The sequence below is a fragment of the Oryzias latipes genome, chromosome 17 (assembly GCF_053564925.1).
Source record: "Oryzias latipes strain Hd-rR chromosome 17, Olatipes_Hd-rR_3.1".
Lineage (NCBI taxonomy): Eukaryota > Metazoa > Chordata > Actinopteri > Beloniformes > Adrianichthyidae > Oryzias > Oryzias latipes.
Genome location: NC_136253.1, coordinates 5,228,748 through 5,246,400, shown reverse-complemented (window position 1 = coordinate 5,246,400; position 17,653 = coordinate 5,228,748). Strand labels below are relative to the sequence as shown.

General features: G+C 40.4%; 2 protein-coding genes across 4 annotated transcripts; one reads left to right on the top strand and one right to left on the bottom strand.

The window, feature by feature from the left end:
- Window positions 1–471: 471 nt before the first annotated feature.
- myadmb (myeloid associated differentiation marker b) lies at window positions 472–7,653 on the bottom strand. 2 transcript variants are annotated; one of them, XM_078933993.1, is made up of 2 exons: window positions 7,519–7,653; window positions 472–3,355 (listed from the first exon to the last, which is right to left on the bottom strand). In XM_078933993.1, the coding sequence occupies exon 2, from the start codon at window positions 3,294–3,296 to the stop codon at window positions 2,415–2,417; it is 882 nt and encodes a 293-aa protein (XP_078790119.1). In that variant the 5' UTR covers window positions 3,297–3,355; window positions 7,519–7,653; the 3' UTR covers window positions 472–2,414. The 2 variants fall into 2 exon arrangements, with proteins under 2 accessions (XP_078790119.1, XP_023821002.1); XM_023965234.2 differs by lacking the exon at window positions 7,519–7,653 and adding an exon at window positions 5,424–5,500.
- Window positions 7,654–9,713: 2,060 nt separating this feature from the next.
- Window positions 9,714–15,431, top strand: pex19 (peroxisomal biogenesis factor 19). 2 transcript variants are annotated; one of them, XM_023965203.2, is made up of 8 exons: window positions 9,714–9,871; window positions 10,945–11,033; window positions 11,137–11,299; window positions 11,383–11,483; window positions 11,547–11,720; window positions 11,801–11,971; window positions 12,533–12,577; window positions 14,040–15,431. In XM_023965203.2, exons 1-8 carry the CDS (start codon window positions 9,748–9,750, stop codon window positions 14,124–14,126), a joined length of 954 nt encoding a protein of 317 aa, XP_023820971.2. In that variant the 5' UTR covers window positions 9,714–9,747; the 3' UTR covers window positions 14,127–15,431. The 2 variants fall into 2 exon arrangements, with proteins under 2 accessions (XP_023820971.2, XP_023820972.2); XM_023965204.2 differs by having other exon boundaries at window positions 9,715–9,871; window positions 11,383–11,468.
- Window positions 15,432–17,653: the final 2,222 nt, after the last annotated feature.

Sequence of the window (17,653 nt, the reverse complement as noted above, 5' to 3'; positions counted from 1 at the left end):
TCCAAAAACCCAACATATCATAACGGATACGATCTACAGTGCATCTCCTTAAAAAATAATACATTGTGTGTGTGTGTGTGTGTATTTTATCTGGGTTTAAAAAACATCTTAATTCTAAGAAAAATTAATGTTTTGAGGAAATGGATTTTACAGGGTTAAATGAAATTAGAAGCAGTTACATTTATACTTATTGATATAAATAGATAAAAATGTGTATCAAATCAAACTCAATCATCTGTTAATAGTTTATTGGATTATACGAGTCCCATAGCAGTTTTTAATGCTTGATTTGCTAGAATGAAATTCCTTGGTAAAGTTCAGATCAGTGATGATCTTTGCAGAGAGAAATGTTTCCATGAGTTTTAGCTCAGCATCGCAGTCCCATCACTGGATGTCAGAAGATCATTGGCATTTTTAGAGACAGCAAGAATAAAAACAGACAGAGCAACTGTGAACAAAAGCATCCGTAACTGATCATTGTACTGACTTTTATTATCATCTCAACACATATTTGATGTTGTAGATTTTAGATAAACATAACCATGGAAGCAAGCTAGCATAGCATTGATGCAAAAATGACTTTCAAGCGATTACATTTTAGCTGCTCTTAGACAAAGTAATACTGCAAAATGAAATATTCTAAAACAGTGAATGATATAATATTAATGACAGGATTGTCTCTTCATAATAACAACATAAACAGATTTTCTTTTGTTTTTTACCGCTCAATGGTAAAGTCCACTGAAGAAATAGTAGGTTTTGACTCCATATTCATCTAAAGTTGCAAATGTCAACACAAATACACCACCACAATGACACAAATGTGAAGAATTTCAGAAAACTACTTTAAAAATGTCATTTTTAAAGGACTTTTGCTTTTTGAAACTGTTTTCATTTGCTTCAGACTTACTCTAAACTTCTATGTTGCCATTCATTTCTTTGTTGTGTTTTTGTTGTGTTTTTTAAACCTTAGTTTATAGTTTAGAGTGTTGTTGCTTTTTTTGTGCCACTCGATTCTTGTTTTTTTTTGTATCTTACTAAGTTTACTGATGTTTTGTGATTTGCTCATCTAAAAAATGTTGTATTTTGCATCTTAGGTGAAGTGCAACATTTTTATTTTGTGTATGAAATAATCTTACATAAAAGCACACTTACAAACACATTGTTAGACAAAATATTTGAACCGATTATAAATGTTTGTGTTTGTAAGACTACAGTCACATATGCCAAAATGCCACTGCACGCTTTTTCCGCAAAATCGTCAGGTGGCCATGGCGGATGCAGTCCAGTGACAGGCATGTGGCAGGAAGGCAGCAGTGGGATCATTAACTGATAGGAGGATCTTCAAGGTCCCCGATATCATCTGATGATTGGCTGATTTAAGACTGCCACCCCCCTGCCCCTGTTCTCCCGTCCCAATGTCATCGTCAAATTGTTAGAAATCATACGGTAGCAGCGACGAGGGCCGTTAACAATCTGGCAATCCCAGGCACCATTAGAAAATGGAGAGACGACATTGATGAAAAAGACTCATCATGGTGTTGATAGCACCACAGCGACTCTGGGACCTGCATCTTGACGGATGCGGTGGATTCAGAGAAGAATACGAAGAAGAAAGAACATTGTGTGTTCTTGGGAGGCATGTTGTCTAAATATTTTATAAATTGGAGAAAATGATAAGATTATAGTGTGTGCTCAAAATCTGAGTAGTGAATGAACAGTGGTGCAAAATGGGCCACTTTTTATTTCCCCCTGGCTACCTGGCTGCTGGCGGCTGGTGGCACTTGATATTGACGACTGCCGTCCGGACACATTTGCAAATCGTCCAATCAGAGCTGCTGCCGGCTGGCGATTTGGCTGCCACCCGCTTGACTGACTGTTGCCTGACAGCCACCGTCAGCATTCATGACCGCACCAACGATTTTCAAACAAATTGGGCGGCGGCATCTAAACGTCAAAGAATCTGCCGATGCCTCCCCAACGCCCGGTGGCATTTGTATATGTGACCGTAGCGTAAGTGTATTCCAGCAGCCACACATGGGAGTGTCCCCTTCAAATGCCAATGGAAACAAAACATGAAGCTTCACTGGTATGAGAGTTGTTGTTTTCCATGTACAGAGCATTTTGACTACATTTTCATCCCAAAGCATCGCACTATACTTCATAATAAAGATTAAATTTGGCATATAAAAAACTATTTGAAGGCACTTAAAAGTGTAAAATTTAGTTTTTGACCACATTTTTTAAACCTGATTTCCAGTCACGCATTGTTACTACAGTTCCATTCAGGACCAGCGGTTGGACCCACCAATTACCAGCCAGCACTATATTCAACAGCAGTTCTACAGCTTTCAAAGAAATGGCCAAACTCAATTTTATGTGGAGCACAGTGCCGGTGGCCCTTGCTGCCCCCCTTAAGAACTGACAAACACCAGGCGAGTGGAGTAAATGAGGTCAGCCAGGTAGAGGATGAAATTGACCGTGGTGAGCACAGACACCGCCACAGTCTTATCCCACACACACAACCCAAAACTTGTGTTGCAGTTGGAAGGCCTCTGTTTTTGTCCTCCGTGCTTCGGGTCAAAGTTGAAGATGGGCCAGATGATGGTTGCTGACAAATACAGGACCACGGCCAGCAGGGCATAGGCTGATAAGAAACGAGCGAAAGGGAAGGGGAGGTAGCCCGTCAGCTCTGCAATGCAGAGCAGGATGATGGCGGCTGACAAGATGAAGCAGATGCAATAGACAGACATGCAGTACTTTAAAGAATCATGTCGGTCATACAACACAGGATCAGTGACAAAAACAAAGATGATGCAAGCCACAAAGGTCTGGCAGACTTTGAGTAGACCGGGAGCTGTGGCCATGTAGCCGGCAACCTCACCGGGCCGCGCCTTGCTGATGCTCACTTCGGTCATGTAGGCGATGGTGGCCAGGCAAGAGAAGACAGTTGACACTATACGGAAGTCACGTATTTCACTGGGCCCATGGGAGTCTTTGAGGTAGTACAGAGGGAAGATGATGGAGGCGGACAAACAGAGAAGAGCGGCGTAGCAGGCAAACGTGATTGGGAAGTTCTTCCACGAAACAGGGGCTCTGGCCTGGAGGCCGAACAGCTCCACAAGGAGGACGAGCAACGTGCCGGCGAAGCTAAAGGTCCAGCAGAAGATGCACCAGTCTCCTGTGCTGTGGCCCACTCTGCCACCATGTATGGCCACAGAGAAGGTCACACATGAGAAAGCCAGGGCTGCCAGCCGTGTCCATAGTAGAGGGCTGGATTGCAGGACTATTGCCATAATACTATTTGTTGTACTTGAGCAGATTAACTCAGAAGTTTCCTTTTTTCAACAGCCTCCTACAAAAGAAGAAACACAAAAACACATGGAAGAGGTTAATATAACCTTTCTGATGTCTCATTGAAACACAGTTTTTGTCTGCCATTGCATCTCACAGATAGCAGACACAGCAATGCAGATTCATGTGAACCAAACAAAAGGAAATCAGCAATGATGACTGCACTGTGGTCACAAACCATTTAGTGAAAGCCATGTTTTCTCTTTCTTCAAGGTTATCAAGCTGCAGACCCGACAGCATTTCACTCCAACATTGTTCATTGCTCATATCCTCAGTGATGGGAGTGGCGCCACAACCTCCACTCAACCCTTGGTCTATCTGTCATCGAGTTTCAAACATGGGCCTCCTGATTTGTTCCACTCCCACTTCCAGAGAGCTGATTTTTTTAGCTGCTTTTTGGAATATGGAGTTTTAAAGTCATTTTTTCCCCCCAGAAACCATTACATGACAGCTTTGGGTTCTACTGGGGGAACTGGGTGGGTGGAGGGAAGAATCTGGTGAGTGAGGGGTCCCATCTGTGTGTGGTTGTCCTGTGTTTCTGTTTTAAATAATTCTCATAGTTTATGACTCTTTTATCTGCTTTTACGTCAAGCGCTTTGTGTTTTTAACCAAAATGAAAGGCGCTATACAAATCAATAAAGTTTGAAGTTTGAAGTTCAAGATAACAGTTTTTAGCCCATTTCCAATCATTTAGTGTTTCTTTAAAGACCAACTCTGATGAAAATCATTTTTTAAACATGTTCTTCTGGCATTTTTTGATGAAGGAGGATATATATAAAGAAAATTATGCCCAAAATTACTTTTTCTATATTCAAATAGTTGTAAATAAGGAGAAAAGGATTGTATTTGTGAGGTAGAAAATACGCTGGGCGGGTCACAAGTTCCCTGCTCCGCTCCATTCTGATGCTTTCACTTGCAGAAATGTTTTTGTTTTCCTCGTCTGAGCTGGAATCTGGCTAAAACTGTACGGCTAGATAACTCTGATATTGCTCACCATTTTTGTTGCACCAGTATTGTTACGTTGGGATTGTGAGGGGCGGTAAGCTAGTGGGAGAAAGTGTAAACAGAGAGCTCAGTTATGGGTGACTGGAAGTGAAGACAGGGTTATTTTGCGGCAACAGTCCTGCCCACAACTTAGAGCCAAATTTCTGATGAACTGCTGCCGCTCTGCAGAAACTATGTCCTAGAATATAACACAGGTTTTTTTTTATTTTTCCTGCAGAGCTTTACTTTGTTTGTTTGACTTTTGGAGGCTTTGGTCCTTGTATTTTGGTTGATTTGTGTATTTTTTTTCTGTTAAAAAAAGTCTCAGCTTATTTTTGGCCTGGGTTTGTTTGTGAGAGGTTTTGAGTCGGTGGGGTATTTGATTTTTAACTCTTACCTTTATGTTGCATCCTTTTACATGCCCCTAGACAGGGGTGTAACATAAATTGGGGTTTGTCCGGGATCTTTCACAGTCAAACTGTCAACCAAATGTGTTAGGGGAACAACCACAAAGCGGTCGTATCAAGGCCAACTATTACCTTCCTAGAGGTTAATCTGTAATTTTCTGAGTTGATTTTGTGACTTTTTTCTAATAGTTTTCATTTTGGTTCATTTAAAACTGTTAAGTTGATTTGAAAACCTCACTTTACCAAAGCAGGCAAGTCATCTGAAGTTCTTTTCTAATGTAATTTTTTTTTACGAGTAAGCGTCCCAGAATGTGAACACTTTAAAGTGTTAGACTAAACACTTTCAAACTACATTTTCTTAAACAAAACACCACATTTGCTGCAAGTGTTAAACTGATGGACAACTAGCTTGGATTATAAAAAAAAAAAAGAGATGTTTTTTGGGTTGTTTTTTTAAGAATGCAGCTTTTACGTTGAATGAAACATTTCTTTTTTTGGTTGATAGGCCTCTCACACATTGGGGATTTTCTGGTTTATGAAAACTGCTCCGACCAGAGCCAGCCTGTCTGATCTAAACCCAAACGCTAAAGAAAAAGCATTTGAAGTCTGGGGCCCCCCTTTCAAATGCATGGACAGAACTGTACTGGAGATTTTAACCCACAAAAACACATGACAGACATTTTCACTGCATGGAGATGCAAACCACAGCCGCTGTCTTTCCTAGCAGACCCCATGGCGTTTTCAGCCTCCTCCTGGTTCCCTTAGTACACAGAGAGACGGTTATAAACAGGGAGACGGGGCTTGTTTACGTTAGCGCTGTCACACACCTACGAAAGAGTGGAGACTGGGGAGGCAGAGAGCTGGCGGGGTGTTAAGGTACGGATTCAGACAACTGGTGGAAAGAATGACCCAACAGGATGACTAGGAAAAGAATGGAGGGGAAAGGATGGAGTAATGTGGGGGAAGCCCTGTGCCTCAGAAGGACACACACAGTAGTTTAAACACAGTGAGTAGAATAGCGCTGGAGTGAGTCAGCACCAGGCTCCTCCTCTTACCCTCTTTTCTTCCCCCAACCTCCTTGATTTCTTGTCAGGTTTTTCCAACTAGCTGATGTGAACCAGATGTGCTGCAGTCTACTGCAGCTGAACAACTGCTAACTTTGTCATATTTGCCAAGTTTTTTCCTTCCTAGCTGTTCCTTCTGCCCTCCTTATGGTCTCATTATGTGGCTACTCCCTCTTTTCCATCAGTTATCCCTGTGTGAGACTCCCCATCAAGCTTTGAAATCTAGTTTAACTAACCCTTGTGCTATCCTAGGCACTTTGTCTAGTGGGGTCATCTAGACCCACTAGTCAGTGCTCTGAACCTTTTTTCTTCAATGATTTGTGATCTTCACTGGTGTCCATGGATTACATGAAATCTTTCCACCTTTATCCACCTTTGTCATGGTAGGGAGAACACGTCAATGTAAGGGGGGGGGGGGGTCATCTAAGATAGCACAAGGGTTAAAATAGGTTGAAAAAAACTACTCAGTTCGTTTTTGGGTAGAGGTGGAAAAATCAACACCACTTCTCCTGTCACCAACATTTTACTGTGGATGGCATGAAATCAGGAAAGTAATGGGGGAGGAAATGGCACAAGGGGAGAATTTGAAGTGTGGAAACACTTTCTCCTCACACGCAGCATGGAAAACATGACACAAACAGACTTCTGCAAATGAAGAAAAAGCCAAAAATAGGTTCCCACATCAGCAGAAGACAGTATCCGCTGCGACTTTTCATGACAAATGAGAACACAAAGCAGACCAGGAAACCCTTGTTTGCTGCAGGCTCAGAGGTCATGTGTGTTGTTGTTTGAGCCGTTGTCATGACACAGCATCACTTACACAATTATGCTTCTAATTCACTTAGAGTCAAATCTGAGGGTCAAAAACAAAACCTTCAGTGTTGGAACGCTATCCTTGTGCGTGTGAGTCACCGCTGGCTTACTAAGGTTTAAGTTTTTCCCAAATACCTATTTTGCTCAAAAACACCTGTCAGAAACAGGTTCGGACCATCTGGACACACGCCATCTCTGGTTTGAATGAGGCAGACAGGTCTTCTTAAACAATGAGGAAGAGTTCTGCCTGGTTCTGTTCAAACAGAACTTTCTGGTTTACATTTGCATCAGAGCCAGAACCCTCCGGGCAGGTTTTGGTACAAATCCAGGCTAAAAGAGAGTTAATCCTCCTCCTAAATGTGCCATGAGTGTCACACTGTAAAAACTCGTGTAGAGCTTCAATCATTGATGGTGAAGGTGGGTGTGCCGCCTGCCACGCCCTGCGCCGCCACAAAAGACTCAAAACTAAAAACAGAACTTCGTGACAGATCCACATGCGTGTGCTTAACCCTTGTGCTATCCTAGGCACTTTAACATTGGGAGTTGGGTCATCTAGACCCACTAGACAGTGCGCTGAACCTTTTTTCTTCAATGATTTGTGATCTTCACTGGTGTCCATGGATTACATGAAATCTTTCCACCTTTATCCACCTTTGTCATGGTAGGGAGAACACGTCAATGGTCATCTTGCCCCCATAGGATAGTACAAGGGTTAAGATGTTTTCAATGCTGATCTCTGTCGATGCGGCAACCCTTTTAGTCCACTCGTCAGGCACGCAAAACATTTCAAAAGGTAAAAAATGATCATAAAACATACAATTATTCAGACATGTGGTTCCAAATGAAAACAGAAATTCCTTCCTTTGCATTTCTCTCCAACCCTGACGCCTCCTTACCTTTCTGAAACTCGGCTGCAGCTGTTCTCTCTCCTACAAGATGTGCAGTGGAAGTTAGGCACAGACTGTAAATCCTCACCCCCTTGGCTGCTCTAGAGTGGTCCCAAGGAGAAGAGCCCCGCCCAGAAAACCAAATTAGGCCTCAAGTATCTGCACCATTCTTTATGTGTGACTAAGCTCCGCCCACATTGTGTTCCAGGCTGGACCTCTGCTGCCCACACCCAGCATGAGGGAGTTTCTCCTCTTTTCTTGATACTGCAGAAACTGCAGACTGTGTGCGATACAGAGAACTGAATGCAGTGAGAAATGTTCTGTTTGAAGTGTTTGCCTCATCAGACTGACAGATTTTCCTTCATCAGCTCACAGATCTGCATCCCACTAGAAATGCTGCTAAAGATCCCAAAAAATAAAAGAACTGCAAAAGGAAAGAGTTTCATTTTCTGAAAGAGGGGGAAACACAAAAAGTTCATGTGACAAAAGTGGTGTGCCAGGTGTGGCAACGTTGATTTGAATAATGTTTGCCAAAATAATAAAATGCAATTACTTATCACATATATTTTAAAGGTAACAATGTTAATGAATCCACAAGGAAGACAAATGAACCTGTGAGAACACACCAGAACTTTCATTGGCCGCTCGGCTTAATGTTAGTAATAATTTAAAAAAACGTTTATCAATTACTTTCCTTTCAACTTTGGAGTAAATTCAACAAAAAAAAAAAGATTTATAATTCAAAGCGATGTGCATTTGTGTCCAGATGTTCAAGAGTGTGTCAGTGTGGTAACTGTCACAGCCTTTTTAGTATTTTTAATAAGAAAAAGAAAAGGCTTTACAATCCAAAAGCCAAATGTTTTTATTTCAGTGGTGAACTTTAGCAACAAATGTTAAATGTACTTTTTAAATAAACTTATTAATTCTTTCCTTTATTTATTATTATTATGTAATCTTTGAAAGGAGAAAAAAAAAGGTTTAATACTGAATAATGAACTTGACTCAAAACAAAATGTTAAAAATTGTATTTAGGAGATTCATACTTTGGTGCAACAACTCTTCTCAGGCATAATAGTTAAATGGTGGTTTTAAACGCCATGCTCTGGTTGTACCCACAAAAAATGTGGCAAATCTTCTGTACCTATAAGAAAAATCTTCTATCGCATCTTTTTTTTTTTTTGGTGCCTCCCGGTGCTGCCAGACAGCTGAGAGCATGGACTCTCCTACAGGGGTCAGTGTCTGCTCCAAGCATCAGATAGGTGCCTCATGATCAGCATGACACTTTTCACTACTACTGATTGGAATGTTCGTGTGCTGCAGACTGACTTCCAACTGTTGTGCTGCCAAACCATGTTGCAGTGTTTGGAATCACACCTGTCTGCACCCTTTAATGCTTTAATGTCCAAAACCAAGCAGGAGCCGTAACGTCCCACTTTAATGTTTAGATAACTACTGTGTGACTATTAAACCATTCATTGATCAAATGTATTTTAACATTATTTATATAATGTTTCAGGTATTAATATTGACAGAATCATACCAGTCCTATATTTTTCTAAAGATAACTTTTGACAGCAGAAAAGCAAGTTCTTTTCAAAATAAAATACATCCTGTATCAACTGAGGTCCTCTTGCTGCTGTTGCAGTTTTACTTGCAACTATATACGTTTAAGAACTGTAGGACAGCTGAAGATAAGAATATATGATTTAAATTTATTAAATAAAAAAACAGTTCTAACGGTAGATTAAACCTTTAAGCATCATTTTGCCAATATTTATCTGACGTTTGCATCTTGGAGGAGTGGTCAAGCTCCCAAAGCCTCTTTGTAGTTTCATGACAGCAATAGTTTAAAAATAAGACAGTTTTCTATGCTAATTTAAAATTTTGAGAGTGCCAATAAACCCATTTATTGCTAAATGCTAAAAAGAACTTAATATACAGATTACATTAAAATCTCTTTTTTAAAAAGGTGTATAGATATATATTTTTTTTACTTCAAGCACATTTTGAAGACAAATATTTCCGAAAAAGACTCACTTAAGTTGCAGAGCATAAAACTGTGCCACTGAACTTTTGATTGTTACGTTTTTAAGTTGATGAAACGGTCGGTGGTCACGAAAATGAGGGACAAAGCGTCACATGTTGATCCTCCTGCATGTGATCCGCAGAGAAAAGCTGTTATGCCTACTCACGCCACCAGGTGGTGCCAGATTTCGGTATGGGCTTGTGACGTAGAGTATGTGCGACGTTTTTTATAGCCAGAACGTCAATTTTGTGAGACAAAGCTGTCTTAGCATTATGGCGTCCGGAGGAGAAGAGGTGTCCGGTGGAGTAGACGCAGAACTGGACGAGTTACTGGACAGTAAGTTCGTCAGGAAGGAATATTAGGTTCACCCTTTTACGTGTCTGTCTGTTGCTAGGAAGATTTCGCTGCTTGGACACTTCTGATGACCGTGTATAAGCTTCAGGTGCTCGGTAGCAGTGACAGTTACCAAAGTATCGCTGACTGACAGCTCGCACGGGCTTCAAAATAAAGCCAGTTTAAGCCGTTTTCAAATGTTTTTGGATATTAATTGTTTAAAAAAAAGTGGATTATAGAGATATAGTTTATAGAAAATGTTAAAGAGGTGTTGTTATTTTTTCAATATTACAATATTGTCAAAATTTTCAGGAACATTTTATTGTTGTTTTTTTCCTTGTTGATTTATAAATACTTCTAATATGTCATCTGTGGTTGCTTTGTGTTACTTTTATAGTTTTGTCTTCTGCTGTATTCTTAAATGTTATTGTTCAGGTCTAGTTTTAAAATAGAAATTATTGACAAATAAGATAGATAGATATCTTAACTTATACTAGGGATGTAAAAGAAAGATACAGATGTTCATCAAAAAGGGATCAAGCACAGAGAATCGCAGTAGAATTGGTTGAAAAACCACAGATACAAACAAGTGTGGGTAAAAATGTGTTAAACTGTTCAGGAAGTTATAAATTCTTCTGATAACCATTTTTCTCACATCACATAAAACAATACATGAATAAATTAATATGACACCTTTTTATTTAAGAAACGAAGCAGCCTACAATGCAGGTTTAAATATTCATTGAATGAATAATAAATATTCAGATTGTATTTGTTTAGTCAAAAGAATTGGACTTTATCCTGTCGCCACAAAGTTAGTTGAACCTTTTATGCATCGATTCATGGACCAAATATTGAGATGCGTCTACTTACTTATCATTTTGTCAGCTTGACCTCTTCACTGCTGCTGCATTTTATGTTTATTATCTGATCAAAAGTAAAACAGACTGACCATCCAAACAGAAACTAAACAATTACTGAGCTGAAAGTATTGCTTTTTTTTTTAAGGCAATCGATCAAATATTTCATATATTGCTTGGATAATAAATGCCTACTGCTGTGTCTTTTTCCTTTAGGCGCTTTGGATGACTTTGACAAAGCCTCCTCTCCTCCGGCCCCTGAAGCTGCAGCAGCCTCTTCCTCAGCCAGCAGTGGTGCAGAGAAGGTCTGTGTCTGCTTCTGTTCATTAGGATTCAGCTGCCTTCTGCTTGGACTGAAAGACCCCATCAATAGTACGATCTTCACAAGTCTTCCATTTCTGCCTGTAGCCCCCCCTGCTTGAGGACTGCAAACTCTTTGAGAGTCTCTTTGAGGGGGACATGGCGACCCAGGCCAGGGACGAGTGGGAGAAGGCCATGTCCGAGCTGGCCCAGGAGGAGCCAGAACTGCTGCAGCACTTCCAGAAACTGTCAGAGGCAGCAGGCAAAGTCGGTAAGAGGAGTTATTTGTTGTGAATCTTTGTTATACTGAATGTGTCGGTCTTGCAGTCTAAGTTGCGTGTTTGCTCCAAACAGGGACAGACACAGCTTCCCAGCAGGAGTTCACTTCCTGTCTGAAGGATACCCTCCGTGGCCTGGCGAAGAATGCAGACAACCTCCAAGTTGGCTCCTTAGACGTAAAGGAATATTGGTGTAAAGCTTTTGAAGGAAAATAATGACAATTGTTTTGTTTTACCCAGTCTTCAGGTCTAGCTGGAGATGACCTGGTTAAGGCTCTTGAGGGTCTTGGGTTGGATGAGGGTGGGGAAGGGGGTGGAGACGATGGGAACATCCTCCCCGTCATGCAGTCCATCATGCAGAACCTGCTCTCTAAAGAAGTGCTGTATCCTTCTCTCAAAGAAATCACCACTAAGGTCTGCAGATGTTTCCTCTGAACCCATCAGACTCTGAATCCACTCTTCCAGCTTTGACCGTTGACGTCTCACCTTCACAGTACCCAGAGTGGCTGCAAGCAAACAAGCCCAGCTTAAGTGCAGAGGACTACCGCCGCTACGAACAGCAATCCAAAGTCATGGGAGATATCTGCAAGCTCTTTGAGGCCGAGGAACAGGGAGTAGAAAACAAAGAGAGAACTTTTGAGAGCATCATGGACCGGATGCAGCAGGTGATGCAGCTTTTTTCTTTTGGGACAATATTTACAATTGATTTGTTTATTTAAATTTGCTTTTTATGTTTTCTGTTTTGACATCATCCACATTATTCTGAATCATAGTAAAAGTCACAACACATCACTTTTTCGACGATCCAGCTGCAGGATGTCCATCATTTATGGATGTGATGGTTGCAAAGCTCTTTTAATATCTTTAGGGACTGTTGATGGCTAAACTGTTTCCCTGTAAAACTGATTTTAAAAAGGTCACTGAACACACACTGTTATTGCCGTTACGGCTAACAAGCAGCATTTAAAAGTTTAGATATTGTAAGCTCAAAAAATACCCTTCAAACACAAATTTCCCAGTTATTATCTTCTTACAGAGATAATAACTACATTATAATTATATTATAATTTATACTATAAATTAAGTTATTAATGTAAGCTTATTAAAAATGCGCCTTTAAGCATATCCATGGACAAAAAATGTTGTGTTTATTAGTTCAAACATGCAAGGTTTTTGGTTTTTTGGACAGGAACTCAACTGTTTTGTGTTTAATTATCTCCTTATAGCTGCAGGATCTAGGCCAGCCACCCAAGGAATTGGCAGGAGATGTGGTAAGTTTGGCTTGTTTCTTGCATTTCTTTTTTTATATATACTTTTTTTTAAATTTTCTTATAAATACTGATTTCACGCAGTATCTCAAACATGCTTACTGGTGTCTGTTAATAGCAGAGGCTCTTTGATGAACAGTGGGAGAAAAAAGGTTTTAGTCAGCCACCAAGTGTGCCACTTAAATAGATGAGAGTGTGTGTGTGTGTCATTTTCATCTGACTTTAGATGCTTGCTAATGAACACAACAGCCTCCAAACTGTCCCCAAAATGATCAAGACTATTCATTTCTTATACATTTATTTATTTTTCCAAATTAGCTCAAATAGTCTATTTTTGTGAGGCTCATTTTACCAAAACCTCCCAATGTTTTTGCTGGATCTTAAGCTCCAAGATGAGGATGTCAAGCCAGCCTGATCACAGACCAAACAATCCAATATGGATGGCACTAAAATGTGTCACATTGTTAAATCAAATGTTCTTTTGCTTCAAATTAAAACACTGACAGACTAGAACGTTAAGTCTGGTCCCTGTCTGCTGCAGAAGGAGCCACAGTAGCACACGTGTTGTGAGGAAGGACAAGTTATTTCAGTCTGAAAGTTTAAAGAATAAACTGAAGTTTGATCATAGGTGCTAAAACTTGCGGCGCCTCACCTTATGCACAGGTGCACCTTGGGTAATTTTTATTGCATGTTCCCTCATTTGTCTTTCTTGTCTTGCTGACTCCACACGTTTTAAAGAATTTTGATGGACTCTTATTTTATGCATATTTTAGCGCACAGGTCCCCAACCTTTTTTCAGGCCACAGACAGTTAATGCTGGACAATATTTTCATGGACCTGTCAGTACGAGGCTGAAGTAGACGTCTGATTTTATTTTATTTTATTTTAGCTTCCAGTTTCCCTTAACTTTTGAGGGTAAAGTTTACCTTCATCCTCTGTAAAATATCTGCAGCTGCTTTCAAATTCATTTTTGCCCTAGATTTCTTGGAGGAACCAATAAACTGTGATACAGATTTCCCCCTAACCAATAACTGTCAAAGGGAAAGATGCCAACTTCAGAAACTTTCCAAAATTTTTTTGCTGAATTTGCTACCTTCTGGGTTTTCATTGTAGTTGTTTCAGCCGTTTTAAGAAAGCAGTGGGTGGATTTTCAAAAGTGCAACCAAACGACCTGACGTGCATCAAGAATGAGTCGGATGTGGAGAGAATCCAGTAGTTTCCCAAAATAAAACTTCAGTCAAAATCAGACTATAAATAAAATGGAAGAAATTTAGATTTTTTTTTTTCTTTTTTTGTACCTACCGTCTCACAGACCGGTACCAGTCTTCAGCCCAAAGACTGGGGGCTACACTTCCAGAGGATGCAAATGATAGAATTTTAGTTCAAATTTTCAATGACTTAAAAGAAATGTCTCCCAAAATAGTTTCTGCTTTGCTCCAACTTTCCTTTGTTTTTCACCGTTTAGCCTCCAGGCTTAAACTTTGACATGGAGTCCCTGAACCTCCCTGGAGGCCTTGGAGCCGGGGCCCCGGATCAGTGCTCCATCATGTGAGGGGGTGGAGCGGTTCGTCGGGAGATTTGGTGCCGAATGGTTCCTCTGTGTGAGTCGGAGAACAACAGACGGAGAGCCAGAGGTCAGGCAGCGGTGTGACCTGACAGTCAACACTGTTGACCTTTCAGATGGGTGTGAAAACAAGCAGAGGAGCTGCTGAAATCAACACTAAATGCCAACACACATTCTCTGTAAAAATCAAAATGTGAACACAGAAAATGTAAAGATTTCTACAGTAGTTTGTCGTCAGAAGCCACGCCTCCTTCAGAGTTATTTTAGCAGAATCTCTCCAATAAGAAGAAATGACCACTGCCGCTCTTTGTGTTGTTTTTACATGGCGTTTAGTCTACTTCACAGGTTTGAACAGTGCCTTTTAACAATAACCCTGATTATTTTAGCCTCTGAAACATTGAATAATCTGCTCTTTCAGCTAAGCAGCTCACAGTTAGTCTTTAAAAGTCAATTTGCTGTAACTTTTTTTTTTTTCCAATCAACAGAACCCCAAATTAGTGTGTGATAGAAGTAACAGGTTAACTCTTAATATGCAAAGAAGTATGTGTGTTTTTGTTAATTATTTTAAAGAAGAGAGTGTTTATGAGAAGAGACATTGGAGTACCTTAGAATGAGAACGGTTCTCCCTGGTGTTCCTCCTATCCAGCCACTGATTTGGAGTGATTTTGACCCCAGAAAACCTTAACTGTGTTCACAGCTGAGATCCGTTTTGAGTGGCTGTGCAGATGGGAATCCCTGTGGAGAAGATTCCTAAAAGGTGAAATAAACACCCAGGAGTGGATTTCAAAGTGTCTTTTTTTTTTTCCTTCCTAAAAAGCGGCAGAGCAGTAAACATCATGTTGATATGGGGGTGCTGAAAGCAGAGGCCCTGCTGAATAGAACCCCCTGATGTTGGCACTTTTTTGTGACGGCTGCCGGGTTTGTTGACTGGTGGGCTCTTTTCATGGGCTGCGATTATCTCTGAACTTTTGTAATGGCTTCTCTGCGGTGTTATCAGAGGGAGAAGTCCAGAAACGCCGGGTCTTCATAACTGCAATGAAAGGGTTCCGTCAAAGGCCTTTGTCAGCTCTGCACAGAGAAGAGGTCAGATTTGCATCCAGCACAGCTAAAGGGAGGCAGCTATGGGGGGGGGGGGGGGGGGGGGGGGGGTATTTAGACCTGTGGTTTGCAGCACAGGGAGACTGAGAGCGGTTCAGTTCTCAGGACAAATGCTCCATATCATGCATAAAATGACCTACTGGACACTTTTTCTTGTACATATAGTAATTAAAAATAAAGATATGGTACAATGTGTCTGTGACTTGTGTTTTAGTAGTTCTGCTTCTATATCAGTTTCAAATTTCAGATTGATTACATTCATTTTTAGATATTGCACTCTTGTGCATGTGAGATTGACTGCTGTGAAGATCAACACAATGAACTCATTTCCATTTGAAACACGTGCTGCATTGCTTTTATCCTAAATTCCAACCCACTGTCTAAATATATATGATGTCCGATATTTCTAGTATTTATGTAACTAAAAGGTAAATAGATTGAAATATTAAAAATGAAGAACATTGGCATCTTTTTTTAAAAGTTACAGATGATTGATGACAAAATTGATGACAGATGACAAAGTTGTGGAGATTAAAAATCATTCTTTATTTCAACAGGTGAATAAATGAAACTTTATGTCAATGTGGCATTCCAGCAGGAAGGATGTTGGATATTGATCCCAATGGAAATGGTTATGTCTGCAGAAAACCACACTGAAGCTTTGACAAAGGGGGGAAAAAAAGATAAAAGAAGTTATTTGGAATTAATTTAATAATAGGAGTTAAAAGATATGAAAGTCACAGAGATACATTCAGGACCATAAATATTTGGACAGAGATGCATTCTTTCTCATTTTGTTTCTGTACAATACCACAGTTAATTTTAAAACAAAACTCAGATGCCATTGAAGTGCAGACTTTCAGCTTTTATAAATGGGTTGAACAAAAAGATTGCATAAAAATGTGAAAAACTAAAGCATTTTTTAAACACAATCCCTTCATTTCATGGGCTCATAATTAATTGGACAAATGAAATAGCTGAAAATAAAATGGTCATTACTAATATTTGGTTGAAAACCCTTTGTTGCACAATCCCTTCATTTCATGGGCTCGTATGTAATATTGCATGGACAGGTGTGGGCAATTCCCTTGTTATGTCATTATGAGTGAAGCAGATAAAAGGCCTGGAGTTGATTAGAGGACTTGTGCTGCATTTGGAAGATTTAGCTGTGAACAGACAACATGCGGTCAAAGAAGCTCTCCATGCAGGTGAAAGGAGCCATCATTAAGCTGACAAAACAGAAAAAAACCATGCAAGAAACTGCTACAGTATTAGGAGTGGCAAAATCAACAGTGTGGTACATCCTGAGAAAGAAAGAAAGCACTGGTGAACTCAGCAACGCAAAAAGACCTGGACGTCCACGGAAGACAACAGTGGTGGATGATGGCAGAATCATTTCAATGGTGAAGAGGAACCCGTTCACAACAGCCAACCAAGTTGTTGGGTTCAAACAACCTGCAACATCAGAGTTTACAAAAGGAAAGAAAGACAAGAGACCAAGGTACCTTTTAGGAGGAGAACGAACAGAGAATAATACCCAGTTACAATCTCTCTCCACTCTGGCACATATGCCTGTCACCTCCTCTTTTATTAAGTTTGTTGGGTTGTCCCTAAGTTACACATGCGCTGACCTCTAAGGAGGAGAAACAGATAAAAACACAGCTGCAGCGATATCAGAAAACATTTATTGTAACATGTCCATCCTTTCACAGTCTTCCCACATCATCTCTGGCCCTGCAAAGTCTTTCCTCACGGATAACTGACACAGAGCGTCCTTTTATTCCGGTCTGGAAGCAGATAACATGCTGATGTTGGGAAGATGTTAGGACAATCGGTTTCCTCCCAAGAGTTTCACCTTCACCTCCCTGTGAAACAGAACTTGGACACAGACACTTCTGCAAACATGATTATATCACCTATATAGCTAGGTAATTCATTAAAGCAAATATGAGATAACTTATATACATTATTCCAACACAAGTGAACAACACTCTCCAGGAGGTAGGCGTATCAATATCCAAGTCTACCAGAAAAAGAAGACTGCATGAAAGTAGATCCAGAGGATACACTGCAAGATGCAAGCCACTCATGAGCCTCAAGAATAGGAAGTCTATACTGGACTTTGCTAAAAAGCATCTAAAAAAGCCAACACAGTTCTGGAAAAACATTCTATGGACAGATGAAACCAAAATCAACCTCTACCAGAATGATGGCAAGAGAAAAGTCTGGAGAAGGCGTGGAGACGCTCCTGATCCAAAGCACACTACATCATCAGTAAAACACGGTGGAGGCAGTGTGATGGTCTGGGCGTGCATGGCTGCTAGTAGCACTGGGACACTAGTGTTTATTGATGACGTGACACAGGACAGAAGCAGCCCAATGAATTCTGAGGTGTTCAGAGACAGACTGTCTGCACA

Coding starts and splice junctions, on each gene's coding strand:
- myadmb (XM_078933993.1), bottom strand. CDS start 3,296: ATGGCAATAGTCCTGCAATCCAGCCCTCTACTATGGACACGGCTGGCA.
- pex19 (XM_023965203.2), top strand. CDS start 9,748: ATGTGCGACGTTTTTTATAGCCAGAACGTCAATTTTGTGAGACAAAGC. Junction 11,484..11,546: donor TCCAAGTTGGCTCCTTAGAC/GTAAAGGAATAT, acceptor TGTTTTACCCAG/TCTTCAGGTCTAGCTGGAGA. Junction 11,721..11,800: donor TCAAAGAAATCACCACTAAG/GTCTGCAGATGT, acceptor TCACCTTCACAG/TACCCAGAGTGGCTGCAAGC.